The sequence below is a fragment of the Poecilia reticulata genome, chromosome 3 (assembly GCF_904066995.2).
Source record: "Poecilia reticulata chromosome 3, P_reticulata-male-v2, whole genome shotgun sequence".
Lineage (NCBI taxonomy): Eukaryota > Metazoa > Chordata > Actinopteri > Cyprinodontiformes > Poeciliidae > Poecilia > Poecilia reticulata.
This window is the reverse complement of record NC_088832.1, coordinates 13307697-13325191: the sequence shown is the minus strand read 5'-3', so window position 1 is coordinate 13325191 and position 17495 is coordinate 13307697. Positions and strand designations below refer to the sequence as shown.

The 17495-nt window shown below is 36.9% G+C and overlaps 1 protein-coding gene across 4 annotated transcripts in view; it reads right to left on the bottom strand.

Moving 5' to 3' along the window:
- Positions 1 to 17495, bottom strand: part of pcdh9 (protocadherin 9) — a 210437-nt gene that overhangs the window by 41256 nt on the left and 151686 nt on the right. For 2 of the 4 annotated variants that reach the window (XM_008404417.3, XM_008404416.3), the window contains one exon: positions 12128 to 12329. In XM_008404417.3, coding sequence (XP_008402639.1) covers positions 12128 to 12329 — 202 coding nt within the window. The remainder of the gene's footprint in view (positions 1 to 12127; positions 12330 to 17495) is intronic. The other 2 variants (XM_008404419.3, XM_008404418.3) reach the window with 1 other exon arrangement.

Here is a 17495-nt window from a genome sequence, read left to right as displayed (position 1 = left end):
AGTGTAGGTCTGATATTCTCTATTCAATCAATGAGGGCCACCCAAGTGCTCAAATAATAACAGATTGATGGTAAAATTCAGAACATTCCTCTGCCACGTCAGCCACTGTAACAATTCAGCAAGTTGAGGTGACTGAACTTTAACAGCTCTGACAAAGCGTCTTAGCAACTTAGGATCAAGTGATGCTGCCACCGAGTTACTGCAATGATCAAAAGACGTCCAAAAGATCTCAGAGGCTGGAGATAACATTGGATTGATAGAAAGGTGATGCTAGAGCAATATTTACCTAAATATGTCTTACAATCACATGATGTGGTATTAGAATGTCATTTCACCATGGTATTGATTTATTATTATAAAAGATGCTATGATTAATCCCAATTTCAAACTCTGAGTAACACGCATTTTTCTTTCTGATTAACAAATGCAAATTATTTTCTGAGTACAATGTTGTTGTTTTTTTTTTATTGATGATTTAATTATTTATTTGGTGTAAGCATATATTTTCATTTTAAATGATATAAGAAAGGAGTGAAAATTAGGCATCTACAAAGGTGTATAGATGCACGGTTATAGATTTATAAACATGTAAAACATGCCCTCAGCTTTCTCTGTCTTGTTAAAATAATTCTTGCCCTTATTTTTGTCTTTGTTTGTAGATATACAGTTTTACTGAGATCTAAAAAATCTCACTCCCTTGATTGTTTTTTTCTGTGCATCTAAAAAGGCAGCTGCTCAAGGATTGTTTTCTCTGGTATGAAATTGCTCTCTCTCTTACCACATGATTATGGGTTTCCATAACAACCAAGACAGAAATTACAGAAATACCAGAGTAAATAGTATTTGATAAGGGGATGTTAGTCCGACATCTCAACCATTTAAAATAATTCTGAACTAAAGTACAAGCAAATGAAGTTAATTGTGCCACAGTAACAATAATCAACAGTTTAATGTTTGAATGCTGCACGTTTTAAGCTCAGTACAAGTGTCAAGGTTGCACAATCCATTAAGCAACAACAGCAAACATGTTGCCCTCTATGACTTGAAGTCCTTGTCAACCTGTCACAATTGGAAATGTCAGAACTGTTGACCCTTAATTGTTGATCTGCCTTCAGCTACACAGTGTCCTTTTTAATACTTGAAGGCAGCAGTGAGATGTTCCATTCCACCATGTTGTGTCAAAATTACATTGAGGGGTTGTGAGTTATTGTGCAGGACACATGGTAGAGTAAACAAATAAGTTAGTGCCAGTCCTTTGTTGGTATGTGTTAGAATGGCTTTAGCTCAAAGGATAAAACCACAATGACACATCAGTTGAATGATTAAGTATGTTTTTCTCCAACAAAAATATTATTTTTAAGTTGATGTGTTGATAGAAAAGTATTTGTAACACAGTGGTAACAAATCTGTGTAACTTGGATCCTTTTTTGTATGGAAACTGAACATTGTAGGTTTCTGTCGTCATGCGTACATTTTAAACAACACAGAGCAACTCATCCTTTTTTGAAAAAGAAAAATAACAGTTTATTCCACTCACAAAGCTGGCAGACTTAGGAGTCTGCACATTTTACCGACCAGTTTCAACAGGAAGAGAGAGAGAGAAAAAAAAAAAAAAGCTTTGATTTACATGTTAGACCTGTATTCTCATGCACCTGGGAAACATAAAAAATTGTAATTCAATCTTTTATTTACCTGAGGCCTTCCAAACATCTGCTGGTGTTCTCAGTGTCAGACTCTGAATTCCAAATTGGCAAATTTCTGCAATTAACCACAAGGCAACACCTCAGTTCTTGGTCGATTTTTTTTTTCTCTTTTCTTTCTGAACTAAACACCATATGCTTCTCTGAGAAATTCGCCCTTCAAACACACCAACAGACACACACACTGACACATTAACCCGTCTGCCTTTGCACTCTCACACTCATGCGCATATAGGATAAGATCCCGACTGTGAAAGGATTCATCGATGTGACAGTGCCACGTCAACACGTTTTTTAGTTTGTCAGAAGTCTCTTTCTCAGCACTTGCTCCGAACTTCTCCATGGTTTCCTCTGGTGTATTGCTCCGAGTCCCCGCTCAAAGCACACGTTGGGGGATTAGTCCCTATCACAGCACTCACCACCCCAAGATCAGTTCACCAGGGTTAAGGTGTAGCTTTCTCTGAAGATACCGTTTTCATTGTGAGAAGTCTCATGGTGACATGGTAAAGGAGACCAGTCAGAGGGGATCCTTAATGCTCTGATAACCTATTTAAGTTGCTGCCTCAGTATAAATACTCGCTCTCTTTCCCTCTCTTTTACTCCTTGTCTTTCTTTTCAAGTGTTAAGGCCAGCAATTTAATGTGAACGTTTGACTCCGCAAAAAAATCCCAACATTATTTGCCTTTTTAAATGCACTGTGGACTGATTTTACACTAAAAGTGTCAGCTAATCTTAAAAGGATGAGTGACGCATGTATTCCATTTAAATTCAAACTCAATTAAAAATACTTTGCTGATCCCAAAGGGAAATTAAATGTTATTGTAGTGCATGGTTTACACATTTCTTCAGAGTGGCTTTGAATGATGATGGCTGTGGGCAGGGAGGCTCTCCTGTAGAAATCAGTACTACAGCAGATCTTAAAAGCCTCTGACTAAAAATACTTTGTTGTTGTGTGGCAGTCTTGTAATAGGTTTGCTCGGTGTTGTCTGTAATGTTCCTCACTTTCTAAAGAATACATCTTTACACAATCATCTCCACCGGTTCAAAAACAGAGCCGGCCTTCTTTATCAGCTTGTTGAGATTTTTTCTCGGCCCCTGGCTCTGATGCTGCTACCTCAACAGGGGATGGCAGAATAGATTACGCTCCCCACAATAGACTTATAGAATATATCCCACATCTTACTGCAAACACTGAAGGATAGAGGATTGCTCAAGAAGTAAAGTCTGCTCTATCCTTTCTGGTAGACAACTTCATTGTTGCGTCTAAAGTCTAACCTGTTGTCCATGTGAACACTGTATACTCCTCCATTAGCTCCATTTCTTCTCCCGTGATGGAAATAGTATCTGACTTGTTTCTCTTTCTTCTGGTATCTGCAGCCATCTCCTCTGTTTTCTTTATGTTCCAGACTAGACGTTTTCCTTTTGTCCACACCATGACACTAAATGATCTGCCAGCTCTCTGTACTCACGTCAATCCATCTCTGATACACCTGACCACTGCAAAATAATCTGAGTATTTATGTAGACGACAGCAAAGACAAAGAAGGTGGTTGTTCACAAAATGCTGCATCCAACTATATTCTCAGAAAGTTGAGCAGAAGGAAAAAGTGTGGTAGGGAAAGCCTCACCGCAAAATTCAAACAAAAACTACATTAATCCAGGTGTTTAGCGGAGCTTCGAAGAGTGAACTGAATATGGAGTCAGAACATTGCATACTTGTATAGATATAAACAGCCACAGAGCTGATTTATTTTAAAGTACTTTTTTTTCTTCAAAGAATTCCAGGAAACAGAGCGGTTAAGGCATAACACAAAGTTACTGTAATTGGCTCTCTTTTCAAATAGCAGATAAAAAATGTTCATTCCCAGCAATGAGTGTTCTCACATTTTTCTCCTACCAATTGTGACTAATGATTGGCTGAGGAGATGCTCTTCATTAGCCCACCCGTCTGCTCACCCTGGATGTTGGCACCGGCTGCAACAATAATGACTGAGGCTACTCTCAGACAATGTTTACTAGCTGACAGCAGCACCCAGCGTTCTCGGTATGCTCCAGCAAGCATTTCTATTTAGCTCACTTCTGAAGCTCCTGCCTAATTTCTCTTTGGAGACAGAAATCCTTTAAACCCCATTGTATCCTGGGGCAACATATTTACTGAGGGCTGGCTTTCCAATACCTGAGAGAGATTAACACTGCTCCCTGATTTATGAATCCATGCCACCCACCCACAGGCTTGGTCAGGGGCCCCAGCTACTCTACCCTGCGACTTCCTCTTCACACAGCGGGATTTAGGTATCAGAGAGAACACACAACCGCACGTCCGCTTTCTTAAGCACCGCAAAACTGGGCTTAATGAGATTTGGAACTGTGAATATTCATATATCATCGCTCTGAATTTCCCCTTTTAAAGCAAAACACACAACTTGCATTGTTGGAAAGTAAATCTTACTTTTAACTAATCCTTCGCATTAATACATTTTTCAAAACGAAGCCTCTGCATTTTAGAAATACCATTCTGGTATAACCGATACTGTAAATTAATCAAAAGAGGCACTGGTTTTACAGTAGCAGGAGGTAGCTACTGTCAACAGATCTGTGGCTGCCATCTAATGCTTTTTTTGCACACCATCAACTGAAAGTCATCACAGGCTGTCTGCGACTGAGGTGGTTGGATGGCAGCCAGACTGAGTGGTAGTCTGGTGGTAGTCTTGTTTATCCTGGATAGTCGATTGCTGGGCATCTGTACCACAGGAACAACAAAGCTGTTGGCAAGTGCTTCAGAATAGTTGTCTGTTATGTTTATTCAAATGAGAGAGAGATTCTAAATTGCCATAATTTCCACAATAAAGAATTCATTATATGCAGAGTGTACGTATTTATTTGAAAATATGTGCATCATTAAAACCAGACAGTTATAGGGCTTATATTATCTTTGCAATATATGACTTATGGTGGCTAGCAAAACCCATATGTTGAGGCCTTATGGCGTCTAAAGATGCTATTTATAGATTGTCTCAACAGCATCACAGCCTGCAGGGTGAAAGATTTCTTTGTGTGAGTCTTGTATTTGATTCGGGACCTTTGTTTTTTTCTATCTTTTGTTTTAATTCTAGGATACTGAATAAACATGTTTTGCTCAAGTGTCTTCTAAGTAAAATATTTTCTTTATCTGCAAATTGACAGTAGGATACAGCATGTAAAATGTATAATGACCTTCCTTCTCCTAATTAGCTGTAGAGTAATGCCAGATTGCATTTCATTTGCAGTATTCTACCATTATTCTTTGCTTATGGTAAGCTATTAGTGTAAGCAAACAAGATATTTTGACACATTGTAAGATACATGGAATCACAGAGTTTTCTTAATGGCTAACGGATATTACAGAATAATGAGCGAAGCATTCACACACATATTAAAAAGTAAAGCAAGCAACTAAGAAGCAAGGTAGCATCAAGTCTGTCTAACTCATGTTTAAATGTTTAATCTCGAGCAAAAGCCTTACTCTTTTCTCCACCTCACTGATGCTTAGTGGTGGGTGAACATTTAGTTTTAACTTTATTTGCTACAGGGATCAGGATGACTGCTCTGGGCTTTGTTTTATCATCACATCATGGCAATAGTTTCCGTGTGTGGATTACTTCAACTTCAAATGCCTTTGTCTGTGACACTTAAGTGCATTCTTCCACTTCAGCAGCTCATCAAGAGTGCTGCAGTCTTTTTTATTGTTCAACCCAAGTCAAGGTTTATCAACTCTCCGCTTATTTTCCAAGAACTGAACACGTACAGCATGAAAGCAAAAATCCAAATTGTGCCCAAGAGTAATGCACACATCACAAGAACATGTTATAAGCCCACTCACAAGGCTGTGTTGAAGTCTTTTTGTTCTCTGTTCTAAAGAGTGTTGTTTTTTTCTTAATTTCATTTCATCTCACTTGTGCATCAAATGAGTAAAAATAAATTCAGTGTTTATAAGTGTTTGGTTTTCATATAAAAACAGGCCTACCATTTTCTCAAATAACATCTTAGTATTTAGTATAAACTCAAATAGAATATTTAGTTGTGTTTTGATAAAAATCATGTTGTGAAGATGTAAAATAGACAAACGATTAGAAAAGTTCTGTGGGTGAAGAACCATTTCCAGTTTGTAGGGATGCAGCAATGTTTTACAATTATCCCAAACGCACCTCAAAACCGGTTTTGGAAAGCATAAAGCATGCTAATGTTACGCTTTTTAACTGAGCTCACCAAAATCCTAATATCAACCGTATTGAAGATTTAGGGACTAAATGGCATTACACATGCAATATATTGCAAGAAACTGCAAAAGCATTGCTTGTTATGCGATTGTGATAAAAAATTAAAAAGGATTTACTGACTTTGTTAACAGACACACAGACAGACAGCGGGAAAAGTACACAATTTTTTGTGACGTCAACCCTTTGCTAAGTTGGTATTAAGCATGTTTTTTTTTTGTTTCTGACAGTCTCTTTAATTTCATTATTTCCATGTCAGTTGGTTTGCTGTGATATACTAATAACTAACATCTTAATAAATTAAAATAAGCAACAGCAAAAATAAAAAAAACACACATCTAATGCTTAGAAAAATAGAAATCAGTTACTTTATACCGAGTCTCCACAAATACATCAGCATCACATGTTAAGTGTTACTGCTTTTAGATTAGACAACTGTTATAAATAAAATTTATATTATACAACTAAATTAAAATTGTCTGAAACAAAATCTGTTGCTTTACTTTCTGTTTTTGCATAAATTGATTCTGCAAAAGACTTTCTAGTCTTATATTTGTCTTTCGCATTCATCAAATAATTCATCTGAGTCTTTTGTTCAATAACGCCTGTTTAAGATCAGCTCACGTCCCTCTATACTGTATATTTACACTCTCCTTTCATGAATTATTTCAGCTTTCCTTCAACTTCCTCAGAATCCTTTGGAGGTTTTGTGGAGTGGTCATTTATTTGTTTTATTATGACTTCATTATGCCGCAACCGCAGAGAATTACTTCACTCTGTAATTGCAAAGGGACACCCACTGGTCCTTGAAGACATTCAGCATCTGATGACATAGTAACCTCTCCTTTTGTGGTTTATTTCATTTGTTTTATTAGAACAAGCTAATAAAGATAGAGACTTCAATTTCAAGTCAATACTTTGCATTTGTTAGGGTGGAAAATGAAAACTACATTCAAATAAGAACACACAAGTTATCCATGTCCTCTGAAGGCATCTTAGCAAAAAAAAAAAAATCTGATTAATTTCTTTTCACAGAACATGATGAATACAAATTATAGACAATCAGTTTGCATCAAATTCCTTAATATGTGAGGACCAACAACCCCAATACAAAAACAAACAAACTTTGTATTCCAAGTAACTGAACTTTAGCTGCACAGAATGGGAAATGCAGTGTTAGGGCTGGTGAGCTGTTATTTCCCTGGAGAGTGCCGACTTTATTTCCTCAACTTCAACAGATTGGCATCTTAGTGACTCCTCATGCAGCACAGTGGGCCACAGTGGGAGGAATGGTGAAACAGAGGGTGCGGAGATGCCAGTCCTGGAATGCAATAAAGTTTTCAAGAAAATCGCCCAGTGCATCTCGTATAGTTCACCAACAACTTACTTGGAGCACACATCAGCTCGGATATATGCATTCAAGTGGGTATACTTCATAACAGTTTTTTTTATATAATCAACCTGTTTTTTTCAGCTGTTTAAAAGTAATGTTTAAGTAAAATTAATAAAAACAAATTCTATGTAGAAAATAAAAACAAAAGGAGAATACATATCCATGCACACACAGATTGTAAAACATAGGAACACATCACAGCCATTCATATATTAATAATGCCCAAGAGCAGGAGGACACAGAGTCAAAAACTGAAAGATGTGACTGATATAATTAATGTGTTGAAATAAGAATTTTATCATGAAATGAAATTTGTTAAAGATCCACAGTGATGCCACTTCACTTTGTTCGCTTCATTAACAGCAGGTTGTCCTACATTTTGGGACTAAAAACTTCACACTGAAGGGAAAAAGCTGAAATTCTTTGTAAAGGGGATAAAAATCATCTTTTTGATTGGTATAAAAGTAAGATATGCATTACTGGTTGCTATTGAATTAAGTTTTTAAATCGCACTCGAATCATTTAAAGATTTAAATAGATGCATAAATGCTTGATCTCACCACAATACACCCCTTTTTAATGCTAAGATGTTTTACAAATAGAATGTGGTTCTGACACTTGTTAAAAGTACTTTGATTAGGAGAAAATAAAACAAATATATGACACAAAGATGTGAATAATGTAACATGAACCTGAGGTCACACAGGGTGGGCAGTGTAGTGAGGGCAGCAGAAGATCACAGGTAAACGTGGCATTTTGGCTTCCTGCAGTTAAGTTAGCGATGACAATTACAGCAGGGCTTATATCAAGATTTGACAATAAGCGATGAAGGGAACATTAATAATATTGTCAGGACATATGAGCGTTAGCAGTCATACATGTATAAGCCAGAACAATGGGGAGACAAACTGCCTGCTGACTGAGCTGCTGATGCACACGGTAAAAAAACAGAGAATGTGAAATTGTGAGTCAGTGTAATTTTTGCTATTTTATGAGAATGGATGACTATTTCTGAGTGTTAAGCACAGAAATATATTTTCTGTTTTGCCTTTTGTTTTGATGAGCCACATTCCAATATTCATTGGTCGTTTATATTTTGTCATGCATGCTAATGTAAACAAACTGCATGTGATGCCGGTGGCTGTCGCGTCAGTGGTTTCATACAAATCTAATAGATCGAAATACCCGATTACTTGCATCCTGCAACAATATGCTAAACATAAAACATTCTATGTTTTCACTTAGCACAATAAAAAAAAAAAAAGTAATCCTACTTTCAGTAGTCTACCTTTTTTAGCCTTCCAGCTGTTACCGGGCATTTTGTACAGCTTTCACTCACATGAATGTTGTTCAATCTCTATACCTTCTGCAGTGTGGCATCAGCTTTGATCCATGGGAATAGGGTGAGAATAATTGCTGTCCAAGGTTTGCTACCGAATGTAAGCCATCTACTAGGTAGCGGAGCCATAAGTCAGTTGGAGTGTTTATTCACCTAAAAACTACCGCACTAGTTTTTCCTGATAATTTCACTCCAGGGCAACTGAACCCTTCATTCCTCTCTACTCAATGTTTGTTTTGAGGTTGACAGGATGGATTCTTTACACCTGCAAGTGTGCTCAAACATAAATATCTTTGTAACATCGATTTATAGCCCATCTACAAATCCGATTCCTGTTAGGTAAAACAGGAGTCCGTGATGGAAGCAAAGGGGTTCTGCTTTGTCATTACATGTGAAAGATACTGCTGGGTAAAATGTGTTACTAAAAGTGACAATTTTGAATATGCACAATAATGAGGCCAAATCCACTTCTTAAAGCAAATTTGAATTGTAGTTGAAAGATATAGTCTCTTTACTGGTCAATATATTAATTACAAATCAATCTCTGTTTCTGTCATCATTGCTGTGATGGAGTTGATCTAACTTTTGGGGATTGTGTGCATTAGTGTTGAAAGTTTAAAACTGAACCAGCTGTAGGGACTTTAGTATTATACACTCTTCATACATTACTCTCATGGTGTCATTTGTTGATTTTGTTCTGATAAATGTTGGTACTATATGATGCGGTTTAGTTTGAATAATATGTACTAAGTTACTTGAAATTTATTTTCACTTTATAAAAAAAAATAAATAAATAAATAAAATGCATACCAATGTGCGTCTTTGGTTTTTACTTTAAAAAATTTATGCAAATGAACACGTCTCTTTTTCGGTCACTTAGTTTTTTGTAACCTTATTTTCACACTATCTCCGTTATATCACTGTCAATGATCTTTCCGTGTTCACAAAACTAAACGCATGATAACGAAAAATTTAAATCAGCTTCTTGATTGCCGTGTCTCTATTTACAATCTGTCTGTCTGCCATGTCATTCGCTCTTCTGTTCAACAAATGTTTCTATTGCTTTGTTTCTTTGCGTGTTTTTAGTTTGGTTAGGATTTCTAGATTTCCTCAAGGCAAAAAAAAGAGATAACCACTTATAGGAGCTGAGAGAGTCAGTGAACCCTAACTCTCTCAGCTCCTACATTGTAAGCGTGGGTAATTCACATGAAAGCTGCAACCTACGTACGTCTCATTGCTTTCCTGTATAACATGATATAATTAGAAAGTTCTGTGTTTTTTTTCCACTGAAAGAAGGGTAAGCACTGGAGGTTATTCAATTAGTTGTATTCACTTTATCAGAGTATAGTCTGATCTATCAACAATATAGCTTGTAAATTACAGACAATATGCCTATACCAACTCTTGCTTTATGAACAAGAGATACTTTCAATTAATCAAGAAAATTTATATGTCCTAAAGGTTAATGTTGATTTCTATATATAACTAAACTTGTTACAAATACATTTATCTAAAGCTGGCTTTAACATAATCATGTTAAAACTAATCACTTTTTTCTAACGTGCTCAACAGACTCATGTCCCCAAGTTCCATAATAATTTTATAATTCAAGCCATTTTGTCATTTTCATTCCTACTTGAATTATTTTTGTCAAAAAGCAGTACTATTACCTTTAAGAGCCTAAATAAAATAAAATAAAAAAATGAAAGACCACCCACCATTACGGTCGCATCAAAAATCATTTACTATGTTGGAACATTCTCAGTACTGTGGGAACATACTTTTTTTTTTTTACTTATCTCATAAGTAAAAATATGCTTCATATATCACTTCCTTTTGACAACAGATAAAGTAAAACTATACCTTTAGCACAAGAGAGAATCTGTGGCTTAAGTCTGACAGACAGTAACTGAAAACTAGTTAACCTGGGACAACTGAGTTCATATATTTGAGAGTACCACAGCAGGTAACACATCCCTCATTGACAAGACATAAAATCATTATCCTGCCAAGAAGCAGGTCAGTGATCAAAGACCATTGCTGTCACTGCTAAGAGTTTGCCGACAGGCAAACAACAGTAACAAACAAAATCCCTTTCACTAAGTACAGAGATGATGGTAACCTGAAATAAATACACCCATTGTCCATGGTGAAGCCTCTTACTTGCACAACACTTTGAGGATTTATTCTGTTCTTCTTCATGTTTGCCTAAATTAAGTATTCTACAGATGACAGTAGATCAAGCACTTTTTTAATGTGCTACACATTTATGTAAGAAGAACCCGTTACCACTCCTTTCACTCTACTGTGGAAGGAGTAGAGTGAAAGGAGTCTCTATCTCTACTGATCAAAACCAATTGCTATTTTGCACATTTGTTAATTCTTGGTGTGGTCAAAGATCTCCTTCAGATTATGGGCCAGGACAGTTCTTTGTATGCTGAATACACTGCCTATATTGTCTGTTGTGGGCTAGAATCCTTTTAAACTCATCATGAGCTAAATTTTACTTTATTTTTTTTGTCTAAATGGAGGATTTTTCTGCGCAGCCCCTGCACATGGCAGGTCCACATGTAGCTCTGTAAGCAAAGTGAGCCACTGGGTCTGAACTTTACTCACCGAATGCTACTGCCAACTGTGACCGCAGCTGCTAAGTTGGAGTCAATATGATATCACACAAACTCAGTTTATGCACAGCATTTGTTTTTATGTACTGCTGGCTGCCTCAACCTCAGCAGGCATGCTGGCATCGACCTTCGGGTGATGGGTTTGGTCTTTGTGCACGCCTCACCTCTTAATGATAAAATGAGAAAACTGGGTCGGAGATGTACATTCCCACCAGAAATAGTGGGAAGTTAACATCTTCAGCTGAGTATCAAGATTTCCAACTGGGAAATCATCTCTAAATAAATCAAATGAGTTTCACAAATAGGTGAGGAGCCTTTGGGAGGCCCAGGTTTGCTCCTGGGAGGAATGAACAAGTCTGGATGATTAACTGAGAAATGAATGACCTGCTCATGTATCCACTAGAAACCTACTTGTGCAATGAAATGACTCTAAATTAAATGACATTTGGTGTGTTCAGTCCTTTATAGAGACAGATGTTGTTTTTATGACAATTTATTATCCCTTTTCAGGAAGGAAAATGTAATTCGGTTCCATTTTCTCAACCTGAACTTCCGAACAAATATTCAGAATTCACCGTGTTGAATACAACGTGTGAGCGCTTTGGAGAAAAGAAGCAGGCAGTATTACGTCTCGCACAATGTCTACAAAATTGGAATAAAGCAAAGGAATTAAGAAACCGTGTAGAAATGTGTGAAACTGTTCTTGATGTTACAAGAGGACAATTTCCAGAAGAATGGCAGAGAAAGAAAACAATAAATAAATAAAAAAATCTGAAGCAATCAATAACGCACTGAAGAGAAGAGATGTTACAACTTACCAGAGTTAGGATCGGAGTTGCCGTCAGCTTCAGTCCTCTTATCTGGGGAGGCCTGCTCGTAGAAGTCGTCCTGCGCCTGCACCAGAGGGAGAGGTTGTGTGAGGAGAGAGCCACTGCCTACAGGCTCGTGGTCCCCCAGACCGCTGTCACTGCAGCTCTCCTGAGAGCCATCCGGCAGGTGAAACGTGACGCGCCGCTGTGACTAGAACCAAGAGCACAAAACAGAGCCTCTGATGTTAGTGCTCTGCTCTGCCCCCTCATGTTTTCTTTTCTTTTCAAAGTATTTCTTTACATTGAGCCAAACATGCTCATGCTTGCTGCATTACACAACGAGTCCTGATTGGGATAGCAGTGCGTGAATAATTTTGAACAAATAATGCAGACTACTAGGGTTGCGAACCGATTTTTTTGAATTAAAAGGTCTACTTTGACCTGTTCTGGTAATCCACGGGGAAGGGAGTTCAGGCATTGCAAATATAGTCACGTTTCACTGCACATTGACAACCCGTAACAGCATGCGAATTCATACCATGCAATGTTACAAAAATTAATCAGGATGAAAAATAAAAAGTTCCATCTCTTTCATAGGTACGTGGTGTAATGAATGCGTGGCATAAATAATGATGGTTATTAATTCCTCCTCCCTTGCTGGGTGATACAATCATGTTTTAAATCAGCAGCAGGAACATTAACAACCTCACTATTTAGTTTGTCCTGTCACTTTGTTTAGATAATGGTAAAGTCAAAGTAGATCCTGAAGTCAGCAAAACCATTCCCCAGTGGGTTGTTATTTTGAGATTCGGTACTCTGAAAGATCAAAGAAATTTTCGATTATACAAGTGTTATTTTTTACATGTCTTATAATATATTTTCTAACATGGCAATGTTTAGCATCATTCTATTTAAGAGTGAACATTAACAGTCAATATTTGACAATATTTCTGCTTGAGAACATGGCTGTTTCTTTGCATGTGTGTGTGTGTTTGTGTGTGTGTGGGTTAATGAGAGCAGCTTTATTGCAAATTTGGTCGTAATAAAATGCAGTGGTTGCAAGAACTGAAAGTAAAATGTAAACAAACTGATTAATAAACTAGCTGTAGCCACAATGTAAATGTCATGTCATGATGCAAATAATGCATCTATTGTGATGTTACATTTGAACATTCAATCATGTTATTTATTATGCTGAGGCTGTAAAATCTGTTTGGATAGTGACCAATAATTGACTTAGTTTTAATCTGTGGAAGCTCAAACTTATAAATGATTTCACCAACAGGGATAATTAGTGCAATTCATCTTAGAAATGTTACTTCTGATTCAAAAAAAAAAAAAAAAGAAACTCCCTCCCCCAAGAATAACAGAAAAAAATAAATAAATAAAAAAATACGCCGATCATCCTAAAAGCCTTCCTGATTGAATTTCCTATTGTAAATTCCGAGTGTCTTTTTCTTGTGCTCTAATGACATTTTCCTCAGGCTTTTTCATAAGTCCAGACAGAAGCCTTCAGCTAACCTTTTGTGAGCATAGAGAGGTCCCTGCCACATCCTTGGCGATGACAGACAGAGGAGGGTTTTATAGTAATTATTGGCAAAAGCAAAGGTCACCCAATCTGCAGTCTAATGCAAATCATCTCATTATATATTTTAGAACTGCTCCGAGCGCGTGCAACATTCAATTAAACAAAAAGGTAGTATAAAGGAAGAAAAAAGAAAAGGGTGTTGAAAAAGATGGAGAGGTACTTCATTTGTAGAAAAATGGTGGTGAGAACTGAGATAGATAGATAGATAGATAGATAGATAGATAGATAGATAGATAGATAGATAGATAGATAGATAGATAGATAGATAGATAGATAGATAGATAGATAGATAGATAGATAGATAGATAGATAGATAGATAGATAGATAGATAGATAGATAGATAGATAGATAGATAGATAGATAGATAGATAGATAGATAGAGTTTAACAATGACAACTGAAAGTCGAAGATCCAGCACACAATTAAATAAAGGTAAAGGTCTTGTAAAGCAGCGTGAATCTGGATAAATGTCACTGTTAGCAATTATAGAGAGGCAGATGAACAGATGTGGCATTTCAAATGAAGATGACATACCAACAGTCCAGCTGGGTAGGATAACCCACCTTTAAAGAAGGTTTCTCTTTTGTTTGTTTGTGTGCAGCTAATTAGCCAGAGCACAGCTATCAGTTTTACATGAGCTATGCGGTGCACGTGTAAAACCAGTGACTGTGAAGTCGCTGGTTTTCATCTTTAAGAGAAGCCTTAAAGATGGCATGTTTGGCGTATCTGCACCTAATTAAATGGAGCTGTAAATGTTTATCTTCCTGCAAATGTCAACGACACTGGCCTTATGTGTGCATTCACGTCAAAGACAAATGCATATTGCAAAGCAATAAATGAATTAAAAATACTGACGATTATATTTAAACATATATTTTCACATGTAGGAATACATAAAGAAAAAAATGATAAAATGGCTCATGACAAAGTGCAGAGAAGAGAACAGCAATGTTTTGACTCGGTATCTCACTATGACATGACGTATGCAGTATTCGCATATGCGACATGTATCTGTTTCAGACAGGTCGATGTATGTATCTGCTGCACTTTAGTGCTCAACCAGTTAAGAGTATTTCCTCGGGGTCCTATTTGTACAAAAAGCATTAATATTTAGTGCCAGACAATTACTGAACAATTAATTATTTCACTTTGTGTACAATTTCATGCTAAACAAAAACAAAGTAAATAATGTTCCAGCTTTGTATGTCATGCACTATTTATGTCTGCGGGAGATTTCTGTCCGAGTTTGTGCATGTGGTTATTAAATGGGTTTAAGCATGTTTGAAGATATTTGTGTTTTTCTTTAGCTGACAGTCACTCGTGGTAATATTAGCATAAGACCGGCTTAAAGTATCCCTGCTGCCAGTTTACAAGATATTATGGCTTATCATGCCTGCTAACCCTTATTATCCGCTTGTTTTTATAATTTGCCTGACCAAACACACTTACTTTAACAAACACAAAGCAAATAGTGCCACTGATCTGCTGTGTGGTTTAAATTCTAACAAAACCGGAAAATTACTTTAGAAAATGTTCACGCTTTGGTGCTCTCATACCTGTGAGGAAAGTGTGTCTCAAATGTGTCAAAATGGACAGTTTTGTGTAAAACTCTGATAAATATATTCTCCAGGAATAAAAACTGACTTAATAGCTGCTTCTCAGTTTTGTAATCATTATGAATATTTAAGCTTTTGCAAAGCTGGAATGATGTACCATTCAAAGAAAAAAAAAAATCGTTTTTGTGACAAACTAATCGACTACATTTTAAAGGGCAACTTTTTTTCTGAATGAATATTTATAGCCAAATTTGTATTGCTAAAGTGATTCCTTAAGCAAGCTGAAGAACTTGTTTGAAAACAACTACTGTAAGCATCTCTTTGACTCGATGACTCATTTACATTTCATCCAGCATACACAACAGCGTCATGGTGCAAAGTCAACAAAAACTTTGAAGATGTCCGTTACACCTGTGGATGTCGTCAGTCATTCTTATTACAGTAACAAGCTAATGCAGCATCCACAGCAATCATGAGCAAACTAGATTACAAGCTTGAGGTAAAAAGAAAACTGTTAAAGCCTTGTATGTAGAAATGGGGTCCAACCGACCCCACACACGTAAAACTTGTATCATTTGCCATAGTCCTCTACGTTTGCCTCAGTCCTCGCACACGCAAGGGTTAAGAGAGCTGGGTGGATAAGCATGTGCACCATGTGCAGAGGCTGTAGTCCGTGATCCGGTTGTCCTGATTTCATTGGGCGGATTATTGCTCGTCTTTCCTTTCTCTCTCTTCCCAGTTTCCTGTCCATTTACTGTTCTATAAAGACCACTAGAGGGTAAAATATATATATATAAAATATATATATAAAAAAAACAAAACAAAAAACAAGGAAAACAGTTCAAGTAAGAATCCTATAATAATGCATAGCACAGACCGAATCTGGTTTCTCTGAGCATCTTTCTGCACAAATTTCCAACTATCTCCAAGAGAAAATTTTGTTCTGTATTCTGAGAAATTTTGAAGTTGAGAATATGTATGAATATCTAGGCTGCCAATGAATTTAGCACTGAAGAAATAGTTCAGAAAAGAGCATCTGATGATTACTGCACTCAGACACGAGGGGCACCACATTATTAGGTTATTCTTTCATTAATTACTTCAAACTCCAGCAACACCTTGAAAGAACAAACAAAAGTTGAGCTTGGTGCTACAGAGATCCTGACAATTGTAGCAAACATTTCCTGGAAAGATTTTTTTGTATGCAAAAAGAAAACTACTGACTAGACTGTGGTGGGCAGCCTGGATTATGCATGTGCAAGTGAGATGTACAGTAACGATGTAGAAAAGATGTAGAAAAAGAGGGCAAAGAGAAAAAAAACCATCCAATGTCCAGTGATCACTGTGTGAGAAGAGGGCTACAACATGGACATGCTGGCAGTTCATCATGGGGCAACAAAGAGACACACAAAATAACCATGCACACACACACACACTGTCCCATCTAATTGGACAGTGAGGGGAAGTCAGAGTCCTCAGAGAGGACTTGCGCATGCACAGGGAGAACATGCAAAATGCATGCAGAAAGATCAAACTCAGGACCTTCTTGCTGAAAAGCAATAGTGTCCCATTGCAAAAATATCTATTGATAAAATAATAAGGTATAGCTATAATGAACAGCTATAGGTGTAATAGCTGCAGATCTGTGATGTTACAAATGTAAAGGAATCTCTTTTTAATACAGCTCTTCTGGAACCTAAAATATCATTGTTACCAGTAAGGTCGTAAAAGTCCTACTCATTATGTTAATTTGGGTGTGCAGGTGTCTTTCCCTGATTGGTGGAGCTGGAAGAACAGCAAGACACTAAATGGAGACCAAAGAGAAGATTATGCTGCTGTGGACCACCCAGTATTTATCTTCTCTTCATTCTGGATGAAGCCACAATTCATGTGCCACAAATCATACCCTGAACATTAATACATTCTGATGACTGTTTACATGGCTTAGATTTTGTTTTCTACTTTTCTTTCAAATAAAAACATCATGTGAAACTACATCTTAACTCAAAAATTATATCTTTCACATTAAAATCCGCTGCAAAAAACTGCTCTCTCAGACTTTAAACAGCAGCACCTTAATTTAATTTAACAAAAAAAAAGGGGGTAGGGCTTATGAAACTAAAATCCCTCCCTGCCTCTGTGTCTTTCTCCTCCCGAGTTTGACCATATGGAGCTCAGTATGCAAGTTCAAAACAACTTCTGTGTTGTATCGTGTTCCAAATGAACACAATA